This window comes from Mus musculus, chromosome 7, assembly GCF_000001635.26.
Source record: "Mus musculus strain C57BL/6J chromosome 7, GRCm38.p6 C57BL/6J".
In the NCBI taxonomy this organism is placed as follows: Eukaryota; Metazoa; Chordata; class Mammalia; order Rodentia; family Muridae; genus Mus; species Mus musculus.
This window is the reverse complement of record NC_000073.6, coordinates 104,424,971-104,440,942: the sequence shown is the minus strand read 5'-3', so window position 1 is coordinate 104,440,942 and position 15,972 is coordinate 104,424,971. Positions and strand designations below refer to the sequence as shown.

At 41.5% G+C, this 15,972-nt stretch overlaps 1 protein-coding gene across 2 annotated transcripts in view; it reads left to right on the top strand.

Annotated features, from left to right (window-relative positions):
• Window positions 1–15,972, top strand: part of Trim30a (tripartite motif-containing 30A) — a 56,169-nt gene that overhangs the window by 24,251 nt on the left and 15,946 nt on the right. For both annotated transcript variants that reach the window (NM_009099.2, NM_001357467.1), the window contains exons 2-4: window positions 4,898–5,361; window positions 10,717–10,812; window positions 11,592–11,822. In NM_009099.2, coding sequence (NP_033125.2) covers window positions 4,942–5,361; window positions 10,717–10,812; window positions 11,592–11,822 — 747 coding nt within the window. In that variant the 5' untranslated portion in view covers window positions 4,898–4,941. The remainder of the gene's footprint in view (window positions 1–4,897; window positions 5,362–10,716; window positions 10,813–11,591; window positions 11,823–15,972) is intronic.

The window sequence follows — 15,972 nt, the reverse complement described above, 5'->3', positions numbered from 1 at the left end:
GCCTGTGTGCATACACATTTGAAAGGAAGGGAAGGGGCTGGAGAAATGCCTCGGTGGTTAAGAGCACTGACTGTTCTTCCAGATATCTTGAGTTCTATTTCCAGCAACCACATGGTGGCTCACAACCATCTGTAATGGGATCCAGTGCCCTCTTCTGGTATGTTGAAGACAGCTACAGTGTTCTCACATACATAAAATAAATAAAATCATTTTTTAAAATGGAAGAAAGAAATGAAAGGAAGAAAGGAAGGAAAGACTGTACTGATCAGAGGTGCTGGATTCTCTGAAGCTGGAGTTACAGGCAGTGACACACACACACACACACACACACACACACACACACACAAACACACTAGTTTAATTTTGATATGCCTTGACTAGCTCAAAGACTGAGTAGTTCTAATTCTCCCTGATTAGCACAAACTCCCCTCCAGTATTCTCAACACAACTTGCTAAATCAATATTCCATCTCTGCTACCCCCAGACCCAACTTGGGGAGTAACTCCAAAGGCCACATGCTGAAACTATTACAGAGCAGGTTGGCTTCCTCTCCTGCAGCCCTTGTCTCCTCCATCTCTCCCAGTTCCTAGCCTGAACAAATCTAAGGCTCCTGCTCCATCTCCCTCTGGCCAGCCATTTCCCTCTGAAATTTTTATTTACCAATCAAAACCAATTGGAGGCAGGGACCTGCAGCATTTTATAAACAAACCTAGGAATTTCCATGTTATTTGGGGATCCATTAAATCAAGTCTCAAACATACAGTTCTTGTAAACAGGATAAATTTTGGGTCAGTCGTTTTGTGGGTGGGTTGGTGTCCCTATCACTCCATTGGGTTTCCTATCTGACTACAGGAAGTAGACTCTTCAGGTTCCATACCTCCAGTGCTGTGAGTCACAGCTAAGGGCACTCTCATTGATTCTTGCACACCTACATTCTCCCTGGTCTCTATCTCATCTTGGAGATGGCCCCTACCTCCTCACCCCTGTCAGTTGCAGATTTCCATTCATTTTCATGGCCATCTACCCATCCCTCCTCTCACTCCCCACATGTAATTCTGAACCCTCCCATTTCCCTGCCTATCTGCTCTAACATCCAGTTCTCTCCCTCCATCTACCATTTGTAACCATTTTATTCTCCCATCTAAGTGAGAATCAAGTATCCTCTCTTGTGCCTTCCTATTTGTTTAGCTTATTGGGGTTTGTGGAATATGACATGGGTATCCTGTATTTTATGGCTATTATCCATTAATAGTGAGTACATAACATGCATGTCCTTTTGGAACTGGGTTACCTCCCTCAGGATGATATTTTCAAGTTCCATCCATTTGCCTACAATATTCATGATGTCTTTGTTTTTTATAGCTGAATGGCATTCTAGTGTGTAGATGTATCACATTTTCTTTATCCATTCTTCAGTTGAGTGACATCTATGTTGTTTCCAGTTTCAGGCAATTACATATAAAGTTGCTATAAACATACTTGAGCATTTGGCTATGTGGGATGGTGAAGCATCTTTTGGGTATATGCCCAGGAGCAGTATAGCTGGGTCTTCAGGTAGAACTATTCACAGTTTCATGAGAAATCACCAAATTGATTTCCAAAGTGATTGTACAGGTTTGTACCCCCACCAGCAATGAAGGAGTTCACACCTTGCTCCACATTCTCACCAGCATGTGCTATCTCTTGAATTTTTGATCTAAACCATTCTCATGGATGTAAGATGAAACCTCATAGTTGTTTTGATTTGTACCTCCCTAATGACTAAGGACTTCAACATTTCTTTTTTTTGCCATTTTATCATATTTCAAATTAAAAATAATTACTAGCTATTATAACCATGCTACACAATATATTTCCCAAACTTAGTCATCTTTTTCCTTTTTTTAAAATTAGGTATTTTCTTCATTTACAATTCCAATGCTATCCCAAAAGTCCCCCATACCCTCCTCCCCCACTCCCCTACCCACCCACTCCCACTTCTTGGCCCTGGCGTTCCCCTGTACTGAGGTATATAAAGTTTGCAAGACCAAGGGGCCTCTCTTTCCAATGATGGCTGACTAGGCCATCTTCTGATACATATGCAGTTAGAGACACGAGCTCTGGGGGGTACTGGTTAGTTTGTATTGTTGTTCCACCTATAGGGTTGCAGACCCCTTTAGCTCCTTGGGTACTTTCTCTAGCTCCTCCGTTGGGGACCCTGTGATCCATCCAATAACTGACTGTGAGCATCCACTTCTGTGTTTGCTAGGCCCCAGCATAGCCTCACAAGAGACAGCTATATCAGGGTCCTTTCAGCAAAATTTTGCAAGTGTATGCAATGGTGTCAGCGTTTGGAGGCTGATTATGGGATGGATCCCCGGGTATGGTAGTCTCTAGATGGTCCATCCTTTCGACATTTCTTAAAGTACTTCTCAGGCCGTTCGAGATTCCTCTCTCGAGAACTCTTTGTTTAGCATTTTATACCATTTTTTAAATTGTTTTATTTGGGTTGTTACTGTTTAACTTCTTGAGTACATTATGAATTTGGGGAGTAAGCCCTCTGTCAAATGTAGGGTTGGTAAAGAACCTTTTCCAATTTGTAGGCTGGTAATGTTTTTTCTATTAACAGTGTCCTTTACCTTACAGAAGCTTTGCGGTTTCATGAGGTACCATTTATAAATTTTTGATCCTGATACCTGAGCCATTGGTGTTTGGTTCAGCAAATTGTCTTCTGTACTAATGTGTTCAAGGCTACTCCCCACTTTCACTTCTATGAAATTTAGTATAGTGAGTTTTATTTTGAGGCCCTTGATCCACTTGGACTTGATTTTTGTGCAGGGTGATAAATATGGAACTATTTGCATTCTTCTACATGTATACGTCCGATTAGGCCAAAACCATTTGTTGAAGATGACTTTTTTTTTTCCTACTGTGTAGTTTCAGTCTCTTTATCAAAAATCAAATGTCCATAGTTATGTAGGTCTTTTTCTGGGTCCTCTTTGATTCAATTGATGAACATGTCTGTTTCTGTACCAGTACCATGCTGTTGTTACCATTACTGCCCTGTACTACAGATTAGGGGCAGAGATGGTGATTCCTCCTGAAGTTCAGGATTGATTTGGCATCCTGGGTTTTTATTTTTCCATATGAAGTTGAGAATTGCTCTTTAAAGTCTATACAAAATTGTGTTGGTATTTTGGTGAGGATTCCTTTTCATAAGATGGCCATTTTCACTATGTTAATCATGCCTATCAGTGAGCATGGAAGATCTTCCCAACTTCTGATATCTTCAATTTCTTTCTTCAGGAAACTGACATTCCTTTCATGCACATCTTTCACTGGCTTGGTTAGACTTACACCAAGATATTTTATATTATCTATAGCTATTGAAAAGGGTGTTATTTCCATAATTTCTCTCTCACAGGTTCAGATTCTTTATTCCTTTATCATGGCGTCTCACTATTTGTGACTTTTCTATATGGAATATTACACAGCCATCTTTACTGAAATCATTGGCTTTTTTTCATGTGAAAAGAAATCTTACTTGCATAATTTTTATTTTAGTTTAGTTTTTCAGTTTGCATTTATTCTAAGTACTTGCCCTGCTGTGATGAATAGAGGTGACAAAAATAAGTATGCTTGTGTTGTACATGATTTTAAAGATTTTTCAATGCCCTAAATTTGCTATGAGATAAGTAGTGGGCCTTTCATGTATGTCTTTATAGTCAGGAAATTTATGTCTTGCTATAAACAGTTTTGAAATTTTATTACTCCAAAAATATATTTTTTCAAATATTTGTCAGACAAAGAATAATAACAGTTTCTTGAGGAAGTATATCTATAGCAGTAGGCATCCTGAAACTCACTCTGAAGACCAGGCAGGCCTTGGACTCATAGATCTGCCTGCCTTAAAGGTAGGCACCAACACTTAGCCAACAGGGTTTTTTTTCTTTAGTTTCTCAGTGTTGTGTGAATTGTCCATTGGTTTTTCATGATGAACTAATATTACATGCTATTGGGAGAAAAAAAACTGTGTACTTTCAAGAATAATTTTTCATTTAGTCTTGATCTCACTTAGTATCATGGTGGCATACATACCTGGAGACGCCCATTAATGTTTTGGGAAAATTTCTAGACCAAGATAAAATTTTAATATTTACAGACGTATGATTCCTCAGATACTCCAAGTAACTGGGGGCATAATTCCACACAATCTATGTGATGGCTACAGGTTGTGCCTTAGTAGCCACCTCTTTTTTCTTGGGTGACCTCTATGGGATAGAGCAGTCACCAATGAAAGAAGACTTCATGGAATGATTTTTATACCGTTGAAGTGTATTGAAGACAAATGACCCTCTTAAGTGACCAACTCTATACATCTCCACAGGGGTTAACATAACTTGTCAACAAACACACACATAGTCTTTTATTAGATGACAATCAGAGAAATCATTGCGTATGTCCATAAGGACATGGAAGTGTTTACACTCCATGTAAGCATCTGCTCTTTCTGGTAAGAAACAGGCAATAAGAGCATCACAGTGAGTCTCACTGACTAGTCTTGACAGTAGAGGAGTGGCCAGAGATATGAGAGGTTTGTTGCTTAAGACACTGAAGATGGTGCCTGGGAAAGACAGGGAAGGAAAAAATAGAGGCTACACGAGGATGTTGATGGGAAACTCTTTTTACTCTTCAGTAAAAGGGGGATAACATTCTGATACATGAAAGTTATCATTTGGGATGACCTAAAAGTACAACACTTGAAGTATAACCAAGTACTACTTGCTATATCACCAAACCTCCTTCCATATTTCTTCCTTTGTTCTTTTAACTTGTCATGGTGGTCCTTCCTTGACCTCTGCACAGGGTTCATTTTGATCTTCCACTTCTTACTTGGTCCTTTTCCCTGTCCGTGCAGCAGTGTGAGGAGTCAGGACAGGCAGACACAGGATCACAGCAACTATGGCCTCATCAGTCCTGGAGATGATAAAGGAGGAAGTAACCTGTCCTATCTGTTTGGAGCTCCTGAAGGAACCTGTGAGTGCTGATTGTAACCACAGCTTCTGCAGAGCCTGCATCACACTGAATTATGAGTCCAACAGAAACACAGACGGGAAGGGCAACTGCCCTGTATGCCGAGTTCCTTACCCATTTGGGAATCTGAGGCCTAATCTACATGTGGCCAACATAGTAGAGAGGCTCAAGGGATTCAAGTCCATTCCAGAGGAGGAGCAGAAGGTGAATATCTGTGCACAACATGGAGAGAAACTCCGGCTCTTCTGTAGGAAGGACATGATGGTCATCTGCTGGCTTTGTGAGCGATCTCAGGAGCACCGTGGTCACCAAACAGCTCTCATTGAAGAGGTTGACCAAGAATACAAGGTAAGGAGCAGGAAGATACAGGAAACAAAGCATAAAGCAGTAACAGGTGGAAAACCTCCACTTTTGCTGACAGGGTACTTACCTGAGCATTATAGGCTTGGAAGTTGATATATCATTCTATATACTCTTTTACATTTTAACTCCTAAAAAGACATGGTGATTTATTCCACTTAAGCATAAGAGAATCTCCCTAGACTACAATTATTAAAATACAAATAAGATACTGTGGAACTGCTTCTTTAAATTGAGTTGATGTCTAAGAAAGCCAAATCAGCAGAACATCTTCTGATTCCTTCTGTGTTTATATCCTTTCAATGTTAACATCAGATTTATTCTAAGTACGTAACATGCTATCTAGTGACTTTCAACAATGGGGTTAATAAACACATGACACACAGCAGTGAAGACAATGTGCATGTGGCAGCTGAAACATCAGGGAGGAGAGGAAGGTTTCCATAATGAGAAACACAGCAACAAGTTCTGTGCTTGATCTATGTTTTCTGTTGTTTGTTTTTGAGACCAAATATAAACTCACAGAGACTGTGGCTGCATGCATAGCGTCTGAAAGGGGCTGGACCAAATAGGATTCTGGAACAGGAAGGAGAGTGGATATATGACCCACCCCTAACCCAGAAGCAATCTGTAATTGATAGGCATCCAAAATGAAAAATTCTTTTTTTCCAAGGGAGTCAGACTGGGGAAATAAACCATCTTTAAGGAAATTCCCATGCCCAGCAACACATGCACACCCAGAACAAATGCTCCTTATTAGGAGGTTCTTTCTCTGATAATGTTGTCAGGGCTTTTCTTTCCCTTTTTCTGTTTAGAAACTTATAGTCCTTTGCTTTTATATCATGGCTTGAGTTTTCATGGTACTCCAATGTGTTCAAAACATATACGCTGCATCTATATGTACTTCTTGTGATTCTTTTTACTTAGCTCTTTTTGTGGTTTGTTTGTTTTGTCATATTCCAGTGTGTTTGCTTTTTATTTCTCTTATTGTATTTTCTTTTATTCTGTTCTTACATGCCTCTTTGTTTTCTTTTTTAAACTATTTATTGGTTCTTTTGTGAATTTTACATCATGTACTCCAATCCCATACATCTCCACCTCCATTCATACCTGCTCTTCATCTTGCAACCTCACCACTAAGAGTGAAAAAAACCTATTGTTAAAGCTCTGGTGTGTTACACTGTGTCCTACGGTATACCCATTAGTCCACAATTCTTTGCTTTGAAATATTCATTGCAATGAGTCATTGATCTGATCTGAGGCCTCTGGCTTCTGCTACTTTACCAATATCAGAACCTCACTAGGGCTCCTCTCAGATACTCTCTTGTTTCCCTGTGTCGTGCTGATCCTGTAGTATTGGATCTGTATGACATCCCTTCTTGCACTCTAGCAATTCATTGATGAAGTAGATGTTGCAGTGAGACAATTCTAAGCCCTGGGTCTTGGTCTAAGCAATATCTGAGCTGGTCAGCCTGCAAGCTGTCTCACACCTTTGAGGCCCTCTCACCAACAATCCCAGAAACCAGAATCAGCTATACTCTGCTACCTATATGAGGTGTAGGGCCTACTCTTCCAAGTTTTTCACCTACTGAGAGACATGGCCAGTTCTCACACTCTCATAATCCTGGTGCCAATTCTCCTGACTGCCATAGATGACAAAAGATAAAGGGAGGAGTCTGTCCCTCCTGTTTCTGCACAGCTGCCCAGAAGTCAAGAGGGAGGGTTCTTCTGCATTCACAACCTTAGGGCCTGTTAACCAGCAACCCCCACATCCAGGGCCAGCTCTACAGTGGTGCCCAGTCATTGTGCAGGACTAGCTCTCCTGAGTGCTTCAGCAGTTGAGGGGTAGGACCACCTCTCCTGCTCTCATCACACAGGGCCAGCTCTTCTGCTTGATGTAGGTGTCAAGGGTCAAGTCAAGGGATGGGCATCTGTACTGGCTAGTTTTGTGTCAACTTGACACAGCTGGGGTTATCACAGAGAAAGGATCTTCAGTTGAGGAAATGCCTCCATGAGATCCAACTCTAAGGCATTTTCTCAATTAGTGATCAAGGGGGAAAGGCCCCTTTTTGGTGGGACCATCTCTGGGCTGGTAGTCTTGGGTTCTATAAGAGAGCAGGCTGAGCAAGCCAGGGGAGGCAAGCCAGTAAGGAACATCCCTCCATGGCCTCTGCATCAGCTCCTGCTTCCTGACCTACCTGCCTGAGTTCCAGTCCTGGCTTCCTTGGTGATGAACAGCAGTATGGAAGTGTAAGCCGAATAAACCCTTTCCTCCCCAACTTGTTTCTTGGTCATGATGTTTGTGCAGGAATAGAAACCCTGACTAAGACAAATTGGTACCAGCAGAGTGGGGTATTCCTGTGACAACCTGACCATGTTTTGGGGAGGACTGTGGAAGGACTTTGGAACTTTGGGCTTGAAGATCCATCCGTTGTTAAGAGCTCTGTCAGATGTTGTGTAGGAGCTTGGAAGATAATGTTGAGAACACTGCAGAAGATGGAGGTCTGGTTTGTGAAATTTCAGAGGGAAAATTAAAGACTCTTTTCAGGGCCATTGCTGTTTTGAATGTGAAGATTCTGTAGTTCTGGTTAGCTGGGGCTGAAGAATCAGCTGTGGTTAACAAGATACCAGAACTACTAAAGCAAAAACTTTGCATTACTGGGACTATTGATGCTGGTTAGCTGGAGCTAAGAAATTAGCGGTGATTAAGAAGAGACCAGCATCATTGAGGTGACATCTTCTGGGAAGTGTTTTCTGAGAGCACAGTGGCTGTGTTCCAGATATAGCCAAAGTTGTACCTTGTGCTGTGGCTGGACTTGGTAATGTGTAAGGGTCACCCAGGTGGTACTGGTTTTGAAGGCATGAAGGAGTTGAGCAGAGCAGCTGAGGCTTGGCACTGTGAGAGGCCATGGAAGGCCATTGGTGAAAGTCCAGCCTCAGTTGCAATTGATGGCCCAGGACTGAAGGGGTCATGCAGTGTTTTGGAGATGCCAGTACCATGAGATGACCACCAAGAGCAGCAGCAGCAGTGGAGTACAGGCATCTGGAGCCTAGAGGATGACGCGTGTGCTACAAAGGGCATGGCTGGAGAAGTGACCCAAGCCCTTGGAGGAGCCCAGAAGATCGTAAGTTGGATCCCAGACATTGGACGGTTGGAGATTGACTTTTGCTTTTGATTGTGGCTGTGCCCTGATATTTTCCCTCTTGAAGGAAGAAACTGTTTTAGTGGAGCCCACAGTTAAGAGACTTTTAATTGTAAAAAAGACTTTGGATTTTAAAAGAGATGGATATTTTAAAGAGATTGAAATTTTAAGAATATGTAAAGACTGTGGGACTTTTAAAGTTATTTAGATCTTGGGGATGAATAAGAATGTAAGGGTTGAGGCTTACTAGTGATGTGTTTGTGTGTCAAGTTGACAAGGGGTCAATTGTACTGGCTAGTTTTGTGTCAACTTGACACAGCTGGGGTTATCACAGAGAAAGGAGCTTCAGTTGAGGAAATGCCTCCATGAGATCCAACTCTAAGGCATTTTCTCAATTAGTGATCAAGGGGGAATGGCCCCTTGTTGGTGGGACCATCTCTGGGCTGGTAGTCTTGGGTTCTATAAGAGAGCAGGCTGAGCAAGCCAGGGGAGGCAAGCCAGTAAAGAACATCCCTCCATGGCCTCTGCATCAGCTCCTGCTTCCTGACCTACCTGCCTGAGTTCCAGTCCTGGCTTCCTTGGTGATGAACAGCAGTATGGAAGTGTAAGCCGAATAAACCCTTTCCTCCCCAACTTGTTTCTTGGTCATGATGTTTGTGCAGGAATAGAAACCCTTACTAAGACAGCATCTCTCCCTTGCCTATACTGACACACATCAGAAAAGCTGTAGGGCCAGCTCTCCCATACTCACACCCTTAAGACTTGCTCACTGGTGTACCCATCAGCAGAGTCAGGTCTATTATGCTGCCCAAGTGAGGGGCAGGCCCTACTCTCCCACGTGCTGCAGCAGATGAGGAGGAGGGCCACATCTCCTGTTCAGAAGACCGCTGGGACAGCTCTCCTGCCTCCCAGAGATAGCAAGGGATGTATATTTGGGGGTGAGGGAGCATATAATTTCTCCCTTGCCCATGTCACCTCACAGCAGACAATTGGCAGATCCAGCTCTCTCAGCTCACACCCTTGGGTTAGCTCACCCAATCCCCTGCCACCAGGATCATCAGCATTGCTGTGCTGTTCAGGAAAGGTACAGGGTCTGCTCTCCCTAGTGCTGCAGACAACACATGCCTCTTTGTTTTCTAACAGGATACCCAAGAGTGTGGATCTGGATAGGAGAGGAGACGAGGTGGTAAAGAACCTGAAGGGGTAATGAGAGGGAAAAACTTAATCAGAATGCATTGTATGGGGCTAAAGGGATGACTCAGCACTTAAGAGCAATAGTTGTTCTTGCAGACATTCTGATTTCAATATCCAGCAAACACATGGTGTCTCACAGCCATCTATAATAGAACCTGATGCTTTCTTCTGTTCTGTAGGCATATATGCAAAGAAAGCACTCATATACTTGAATAAATAAAACTTTTTTTAAAAGATGCCTTGAAGCCGGGCAATGGTGGCACATGCCTTTAATCCCAGCAGTTGAAAGGCAGAGACAGGCAGATTTCTGAGTTCGAGGCCCACCTAATCTACAGAGTGAGTTCCAGGACAGCAAGGACTACACCAAGAAACTCTGTCTCATATGAAAAGTGATTTTCAGTAAAAGAAAGAAACTTAACTACAAAAAATGCAATTAAAATGAGGAAAAGACAAAAGAAAAAAGAATGTTCACATGGCCAATGTTGTGGCACAGTTATTAATCTCAGAGCCATGACAGCTGATGCTCATGGATCTCTGAGTTTCAGGAGTATGTTTGTCTACACAGTAACTACAGGCAAGCCAGGGCTACACAACATGATCCAGTTTTACAAAAAAAAAAAAAAAAAAAAAAAAAGTGCAGGTGTCAAATATGACATTGTATGGGGCATGTGATGTATATACATAGTTGTGATCAGAAAACTAACAAAAGTGTCCAGGTTCTCTGATGCTGGAAGCAAAATAAAAGGTTTCTACTGAGTGGGATGACTGACTAAAAGAGATTCCTCTGTTTCATTTATGGGGTTCATTTACATATAATACCAGAAACAATTGAGTCATAGACACTTAAGATTTACATACTTTGTGTACATAAATATTGACACAAGTTTTTCAAAAGTCAACAGTCTGAGGCTTCCTGTCCTTCCAGAAGAGTTTGTTGCCCTTTCCTTAGGAACAGCAGTCCTAACTAATCACAAGATTTAACTGTGCTACAATTCCTTTCTCACAGGAGAAGCTGCAGGGAGCTCTGTGGAAGCTGATGAAAAAGGCAAAAATATGTGATGAATGGCAGGATGACCTTCAACTGCAGAGAGTTGACTGGGAGGCAAGTGGAGACTCTTCCTAGCAGTGTCAGCCAGGTGCCCAAGAGGGACCTGAGAAAGAAGCTCCGGGCTCTTTTTTTTTTTTTGGTTTTTCAAGACAGAGTTTCTCTGTGTAGCCTTGGCTGTCCTGGAACTCACTCTGTAGACCAGGCTGGCCTCGAACTCAGAAATCCGCCTGCCTCTGCCTCCCGAGTGCTGGGATTAAAGGCGTGCACCACCACCACCCGGCAGCTCTGGGTTCTTAACTTCTTGGGAGTTGATGAGGTCAAGAAGCCTTGATACTCCTCCCTACTGGTTCCCCTGGGTGGAGATGCAAAGTCAGTGTATCATCCCTGAGCTGTGAGGAGCTGGCACCATGCAGGATACTTGGTCAGAATAGCTACTGAGTCCTACTCCTGTGGTGGCTTCTGAAACGCACATTGTTGGGAAATATGTTTGGGAACAGGCCACAGTTCTAGTCTCAGGGTTTAGCTACTCTTAAGGGTGCAGAGGTAGAATGAGAACTATTTCAGGAGGAACAAGTATCTTAGACAACTGTTTAGAAACTGAGTCTCATCCAGTCATCCCACTTTGGCTCACATGGCCTTGGTAAAGGTGACCTAAGATCTTTGTTTTGGAATGTCCTGAACAGACATTAAAAGTAAAAAACTGCTTCCGTAAGAATCCCTTCCCTTTCCCAAGCTCAATTCCCTGTGAAAGGTCCCCTCCCAGAGCAGTATTTCTCTGTGTCCTATTCCCATTTGGACTGACTTAGTTCCTCTCTCTTTTCCTACCCATGAAGAACCAAATACAGATCAATGTAGAAAATGTTCAGAGACAGTTTAAAGGACTAAGAGACCTCCTGGACTCCAAGGAGAATGAGGAGCTGCAGAAGCTGAAGAAAGAGAAGAAAGAGGTTATGGAAAAGCTGGAAGAGTCTGAAAATGAGCTGGAGGATCAGACAGAGTTGGTGAGAGACCTCATCTCAGATGTGGAACATCATTTGGAGCTCTCAACCTTAGAAATGCTGCAGGTAAGACAGCAGGAGGTCCCAGTGTCTGAGAGTCAGGGGACAGGAAGCTATTGCCTTCCGTCTCTGCTGCTATATTCTTCCTAGTGATGATAGTGAGTTCTTCCTGAAATCTTTCCTGAATCATTTTCACAGGCAGGAGGAATTACTGCACACATAAATGCCAAAAGGAAATTGTATTTTATTGGTTTGTCAACAACTTCTCAGAACTGAAGCTGAACCTTAGAAAGAAGATCTCTTGCCTCATGGGTATTATGACACTGCTCTATTGCTGAGCATATGTGAAGCACATTTTCAACTGTCAAGTTAGTCACTTTACCAGAATTTGAAATTAGTAGAGTTCATTGCTTCCTCTGATGAGTTGAGAGTTTTACCCTCATGGCCTCTGATGCTAATGGACTGGGATGCTGTTGTTGGTGGAAGTACCATCTAAGAACTCAAAGAATTTGTCCCTGATTCTGTCCCCAATTACTAATAGGAAAGGTGTCTTCTTTATCTATGGAGGTATAAAGTTGTAGTTTTTGATCTCTATCATATTTTTAAATGATTTATTTCAAAGTTATAGTATGTATACCTCTGCAGGAATTTCTTTCTTTCACATGAATTATCATCTTGTAGACTTTGCTGGTTCTAGAAATTCTTCATAGTCCTCTAATTGCTTCTTTTCCATTGCGTTATTTTAATTATAACTGAAAACATTCATAATAGATAGAATGATGCATCTATATCTAAAATGAGCTAGTTAGCATAATAACTAGAGCAAACACATTTCATAATTTTGCAATTTTATCTATTGACTAATAAGTATGATCATTTTTCTCTGCCTCCAGCCCCTGATAACCCCACTCTAATATTTACCATTGTGAGATAAAATATGTTTACATGACACATATTTCAATAATATCACTTCTGATGGGTTTTTGTTTACAGCTAGGTGCATATAATGAATTCTCTGAGTTCAGAAAAGTACCAAATGACAATACTTTTGCTTTAAAGTGCCGAATATTTTAATATACATGATGACCATATCATTTTTTTTTTTTTTTTTTTTTTTTTTTTTTTTTTTTTTTTTTTTTTTTTTTTTTTTTTTTTTTTTTTTTTTTTTTTTTTTTTTTTTTTTTTTTTTTTGTGATGGCTTTCTTTTTCATTATCCAAAACTATCAATTTAAATCTTGTTTTCATTTTGACAAAAGAATAGTTCCATCATTTCCCCTGTTCCTTTTCCATCCTCAGGTCTCCCCATGTGCCCTCTTACTTCTCAAAGTCATGGCCTCTTTCTTTTTTTTTTTTTTTTTTTTTTTTTTTTTTTTTTTTTCATTTTTTATTAGGTATTTAGCTCATTTACATTTCCAATGCTATACCAAAAGTCCCCCTTACCCACCCACCCCCACTCCCCTACCCACCCACTCCCCCCCTTTGGCCCTGGCGTTCCCCTGTACCGGGGCACACAAAGTCTGCGTGTCCAATGGGCCTCTCTTTCCAGTGATGGCCGACTAGGCCATCTTTTGATACATATGCAGCTAGAGTCAAGAGCTCAGGGGTACTGGTTAGTTCATAGTGTTGTTCCACCTATAGGGTTGAAGATCCCTTTAGCTCCTTGGGTACTTTCTCTAGCTCCTCCATTGGGAGCCCTGTGATCCATCCATTAGCTGACTGTGAACATCCACTTCTGTGTTTGCTAGGCCCCGGCATAGTCTCACAAGAGACAGCTACATCTGGGTCCTTTCGATAAAATCTTGCTAGTATATGCAATGGTGTCAGCGTTTGGATGCTGATTATGGGGTGGATCCCTGGATATGGCAGTCTCTACATGGTCCATCCTTTCATCTCAGCTCCAAACTTTGTTTCTGTAACTCCTTCCATGGGTGTTTTGTTCCCACTTCTAAGGAGGGGCATAGTGTCCACACTTCAGTCTTCATTTTTCTTGAGTTTCATGTGTTTAGGAAATTGTATCTTATATCGTGGGTATCCTAGGTTTTGGGCTAGTATCCACTTATCAGTGAGTACATATTGTGTGAGTTCCTTTGTGATTGTGTTACCTCACTCAGGATGATGCTCTCCAGGTCCATCCATTTGGCTAGGAATTTCATAAATTCATTCTTTTTAATAGCTGAGTAGTACTCCATTGTGTAGATGTACCACATTTTCTGTATCCATTCCTCTGTTGAGGGGCATCTGGGTTCTTTCCAGTTTCTGGCTATTATAAATAAGGCTGCTATGAACATAGTGGAGCATGTGTCCTTCTTACCAGTTGGGGCTTCTTCTGGATATATGCCCAGGAGAGGTATTGCTGGATCCTCCGGTAGTACTATGTCCAATTTTCTGAGGAACCGCCAGACTGATTTCCAGAGTGGTTGTACAAGCCTGCAATTCCACCAACAATGGAGGAGTGTTCCTCTTTCTCCACATCCTCGCCAGCATCTGCTGTCACCTGAATTTTTGATCTTAGCCATTCTCACTGGTGTGAGGTGGAATCTCAGGGTTGTTTTGATTTGCATTTCCCTGATGATTAAGGATGTTGAACATTTTTTCAGGTGCTTCTCTGCCATTCGGTATTCCTCAGGTGAGAATTCTTTGTTCAGTTCTGAGCCCCATTTTTTAAGGGGGTTATTTGATTTTCTGAGGTCCACCTTCTTGAGTTCTTTATATATGTTGGATATTAGTCCCCTATCTGATTTAGGATAGGTAAAGATCCTTTCCCAGTCTGTTGGTGGTCTTTTTGTCTTATAGACAGTGTCTTTTGCCTTGCAGAAACTTTGGAGTTTCATTAGGTCCCATTTGTCAATTCTCGATCTTACAGCACAAGCCATTGCTGTTCTGTTCAGGAATTTTTCCCCTGTGCCCATATCTTCAAGGCTTTTCCCCACTTTCTCCTCTATAAGTTTCAGTGTCTCTGGTTTTATGTGAAGTTCCTTGATCCACTTAGATTTGACCTTAGTACAAGGAGATAAGTATGGATCGATTCGCATTCTTCTACATGATAACAACCAGTTGTGCCAGCACCAATTGTTGAAAATGCTGTCTTTCTTCCACTGGATGGTTTTGGCTCCCTTGTCGAAGATCAAGTGACCATAGGTGTGTGGGTTCATTTCTGGGTCTTCAATTCTATTCCATTGGTCCACTTGTCTGTCTCTATACCAGTACCATGCAGTTTTTATCACAATTGCTCTGTAGTAAAGCTTTAGGTCAGGCATGGTGATTCCACCAGAGGTTCTTTTATCCTTGAGAAGAGTTTTTGCTATCCTCGGTTTTTTGTTATTCCAGATGAATTTGCAAATTGCTCCTTCTAATTCGTTGAAGAATTGAGTTGGAATTTTAATGGGGATTGCATTGAATCTGTAGATTGCTTTTGGCAAGATAGCCATTTTTACAATGTTGGTCCTGCCAATCCATGAGCATGGGAGATCTTTCCATCTTCTGAGATCTTCTTTAATTTCTTTCTTCAGGGACTTGAAGTTTTTATCATACAGATCTTTCACTTCCTTCGTTAGAGTCACGCCGAGATATTTTATATTATTTGTGGCTATTGAGAAGGGTGTTGTTTCCCTAATTTCTTTCTCAGCCTGTTTATTCTTTGTGTAGAGAAAGGCCATTGACTTGTTTGAGTTAATTTTATATCCAGCTACTTCACCGAAGCTGTTTATCAGGTTTAGGAGTTCTCTGTTGGAATTTTTAGGGTCACTTATATATACTATCATATCATCTGCAAAAAGTGATATTTTGACTTCCTCTTTTCCAATTTGTATCCCCTTGATCTCCTTTTGTTGTCGAATTGCTCTGGCTAATACTTCAAGTACTATGTTGAAAAGGTAGGGAGAAAGTGGGCAGCCTTGTCTAGTCCCTGATTTTAGTGGGATTGCTTCCAGCTTCTCTCCATTTACTTTGATGTTGGCTCCTGGTTTGCTGTAGATTGCTTTTATCATGTTTAGGTATTGGCCTTGAATTCCTGATCTTTCCAGAACTTTTATCATGAATGGGTGTTGGATCTTGTCAAATGCTTTTTCTGCATCTAACGAGATGATCATGTGGTTTTTGTCTTTGAGTTTGTTTATATAATGGATTACATTGATGGATTTTCGTATATTAAACCATCCCTGCATCCCTGGAATAAAACCTACTTGGTCAGGATGGATGATTGCTTTAATGTGTTCTT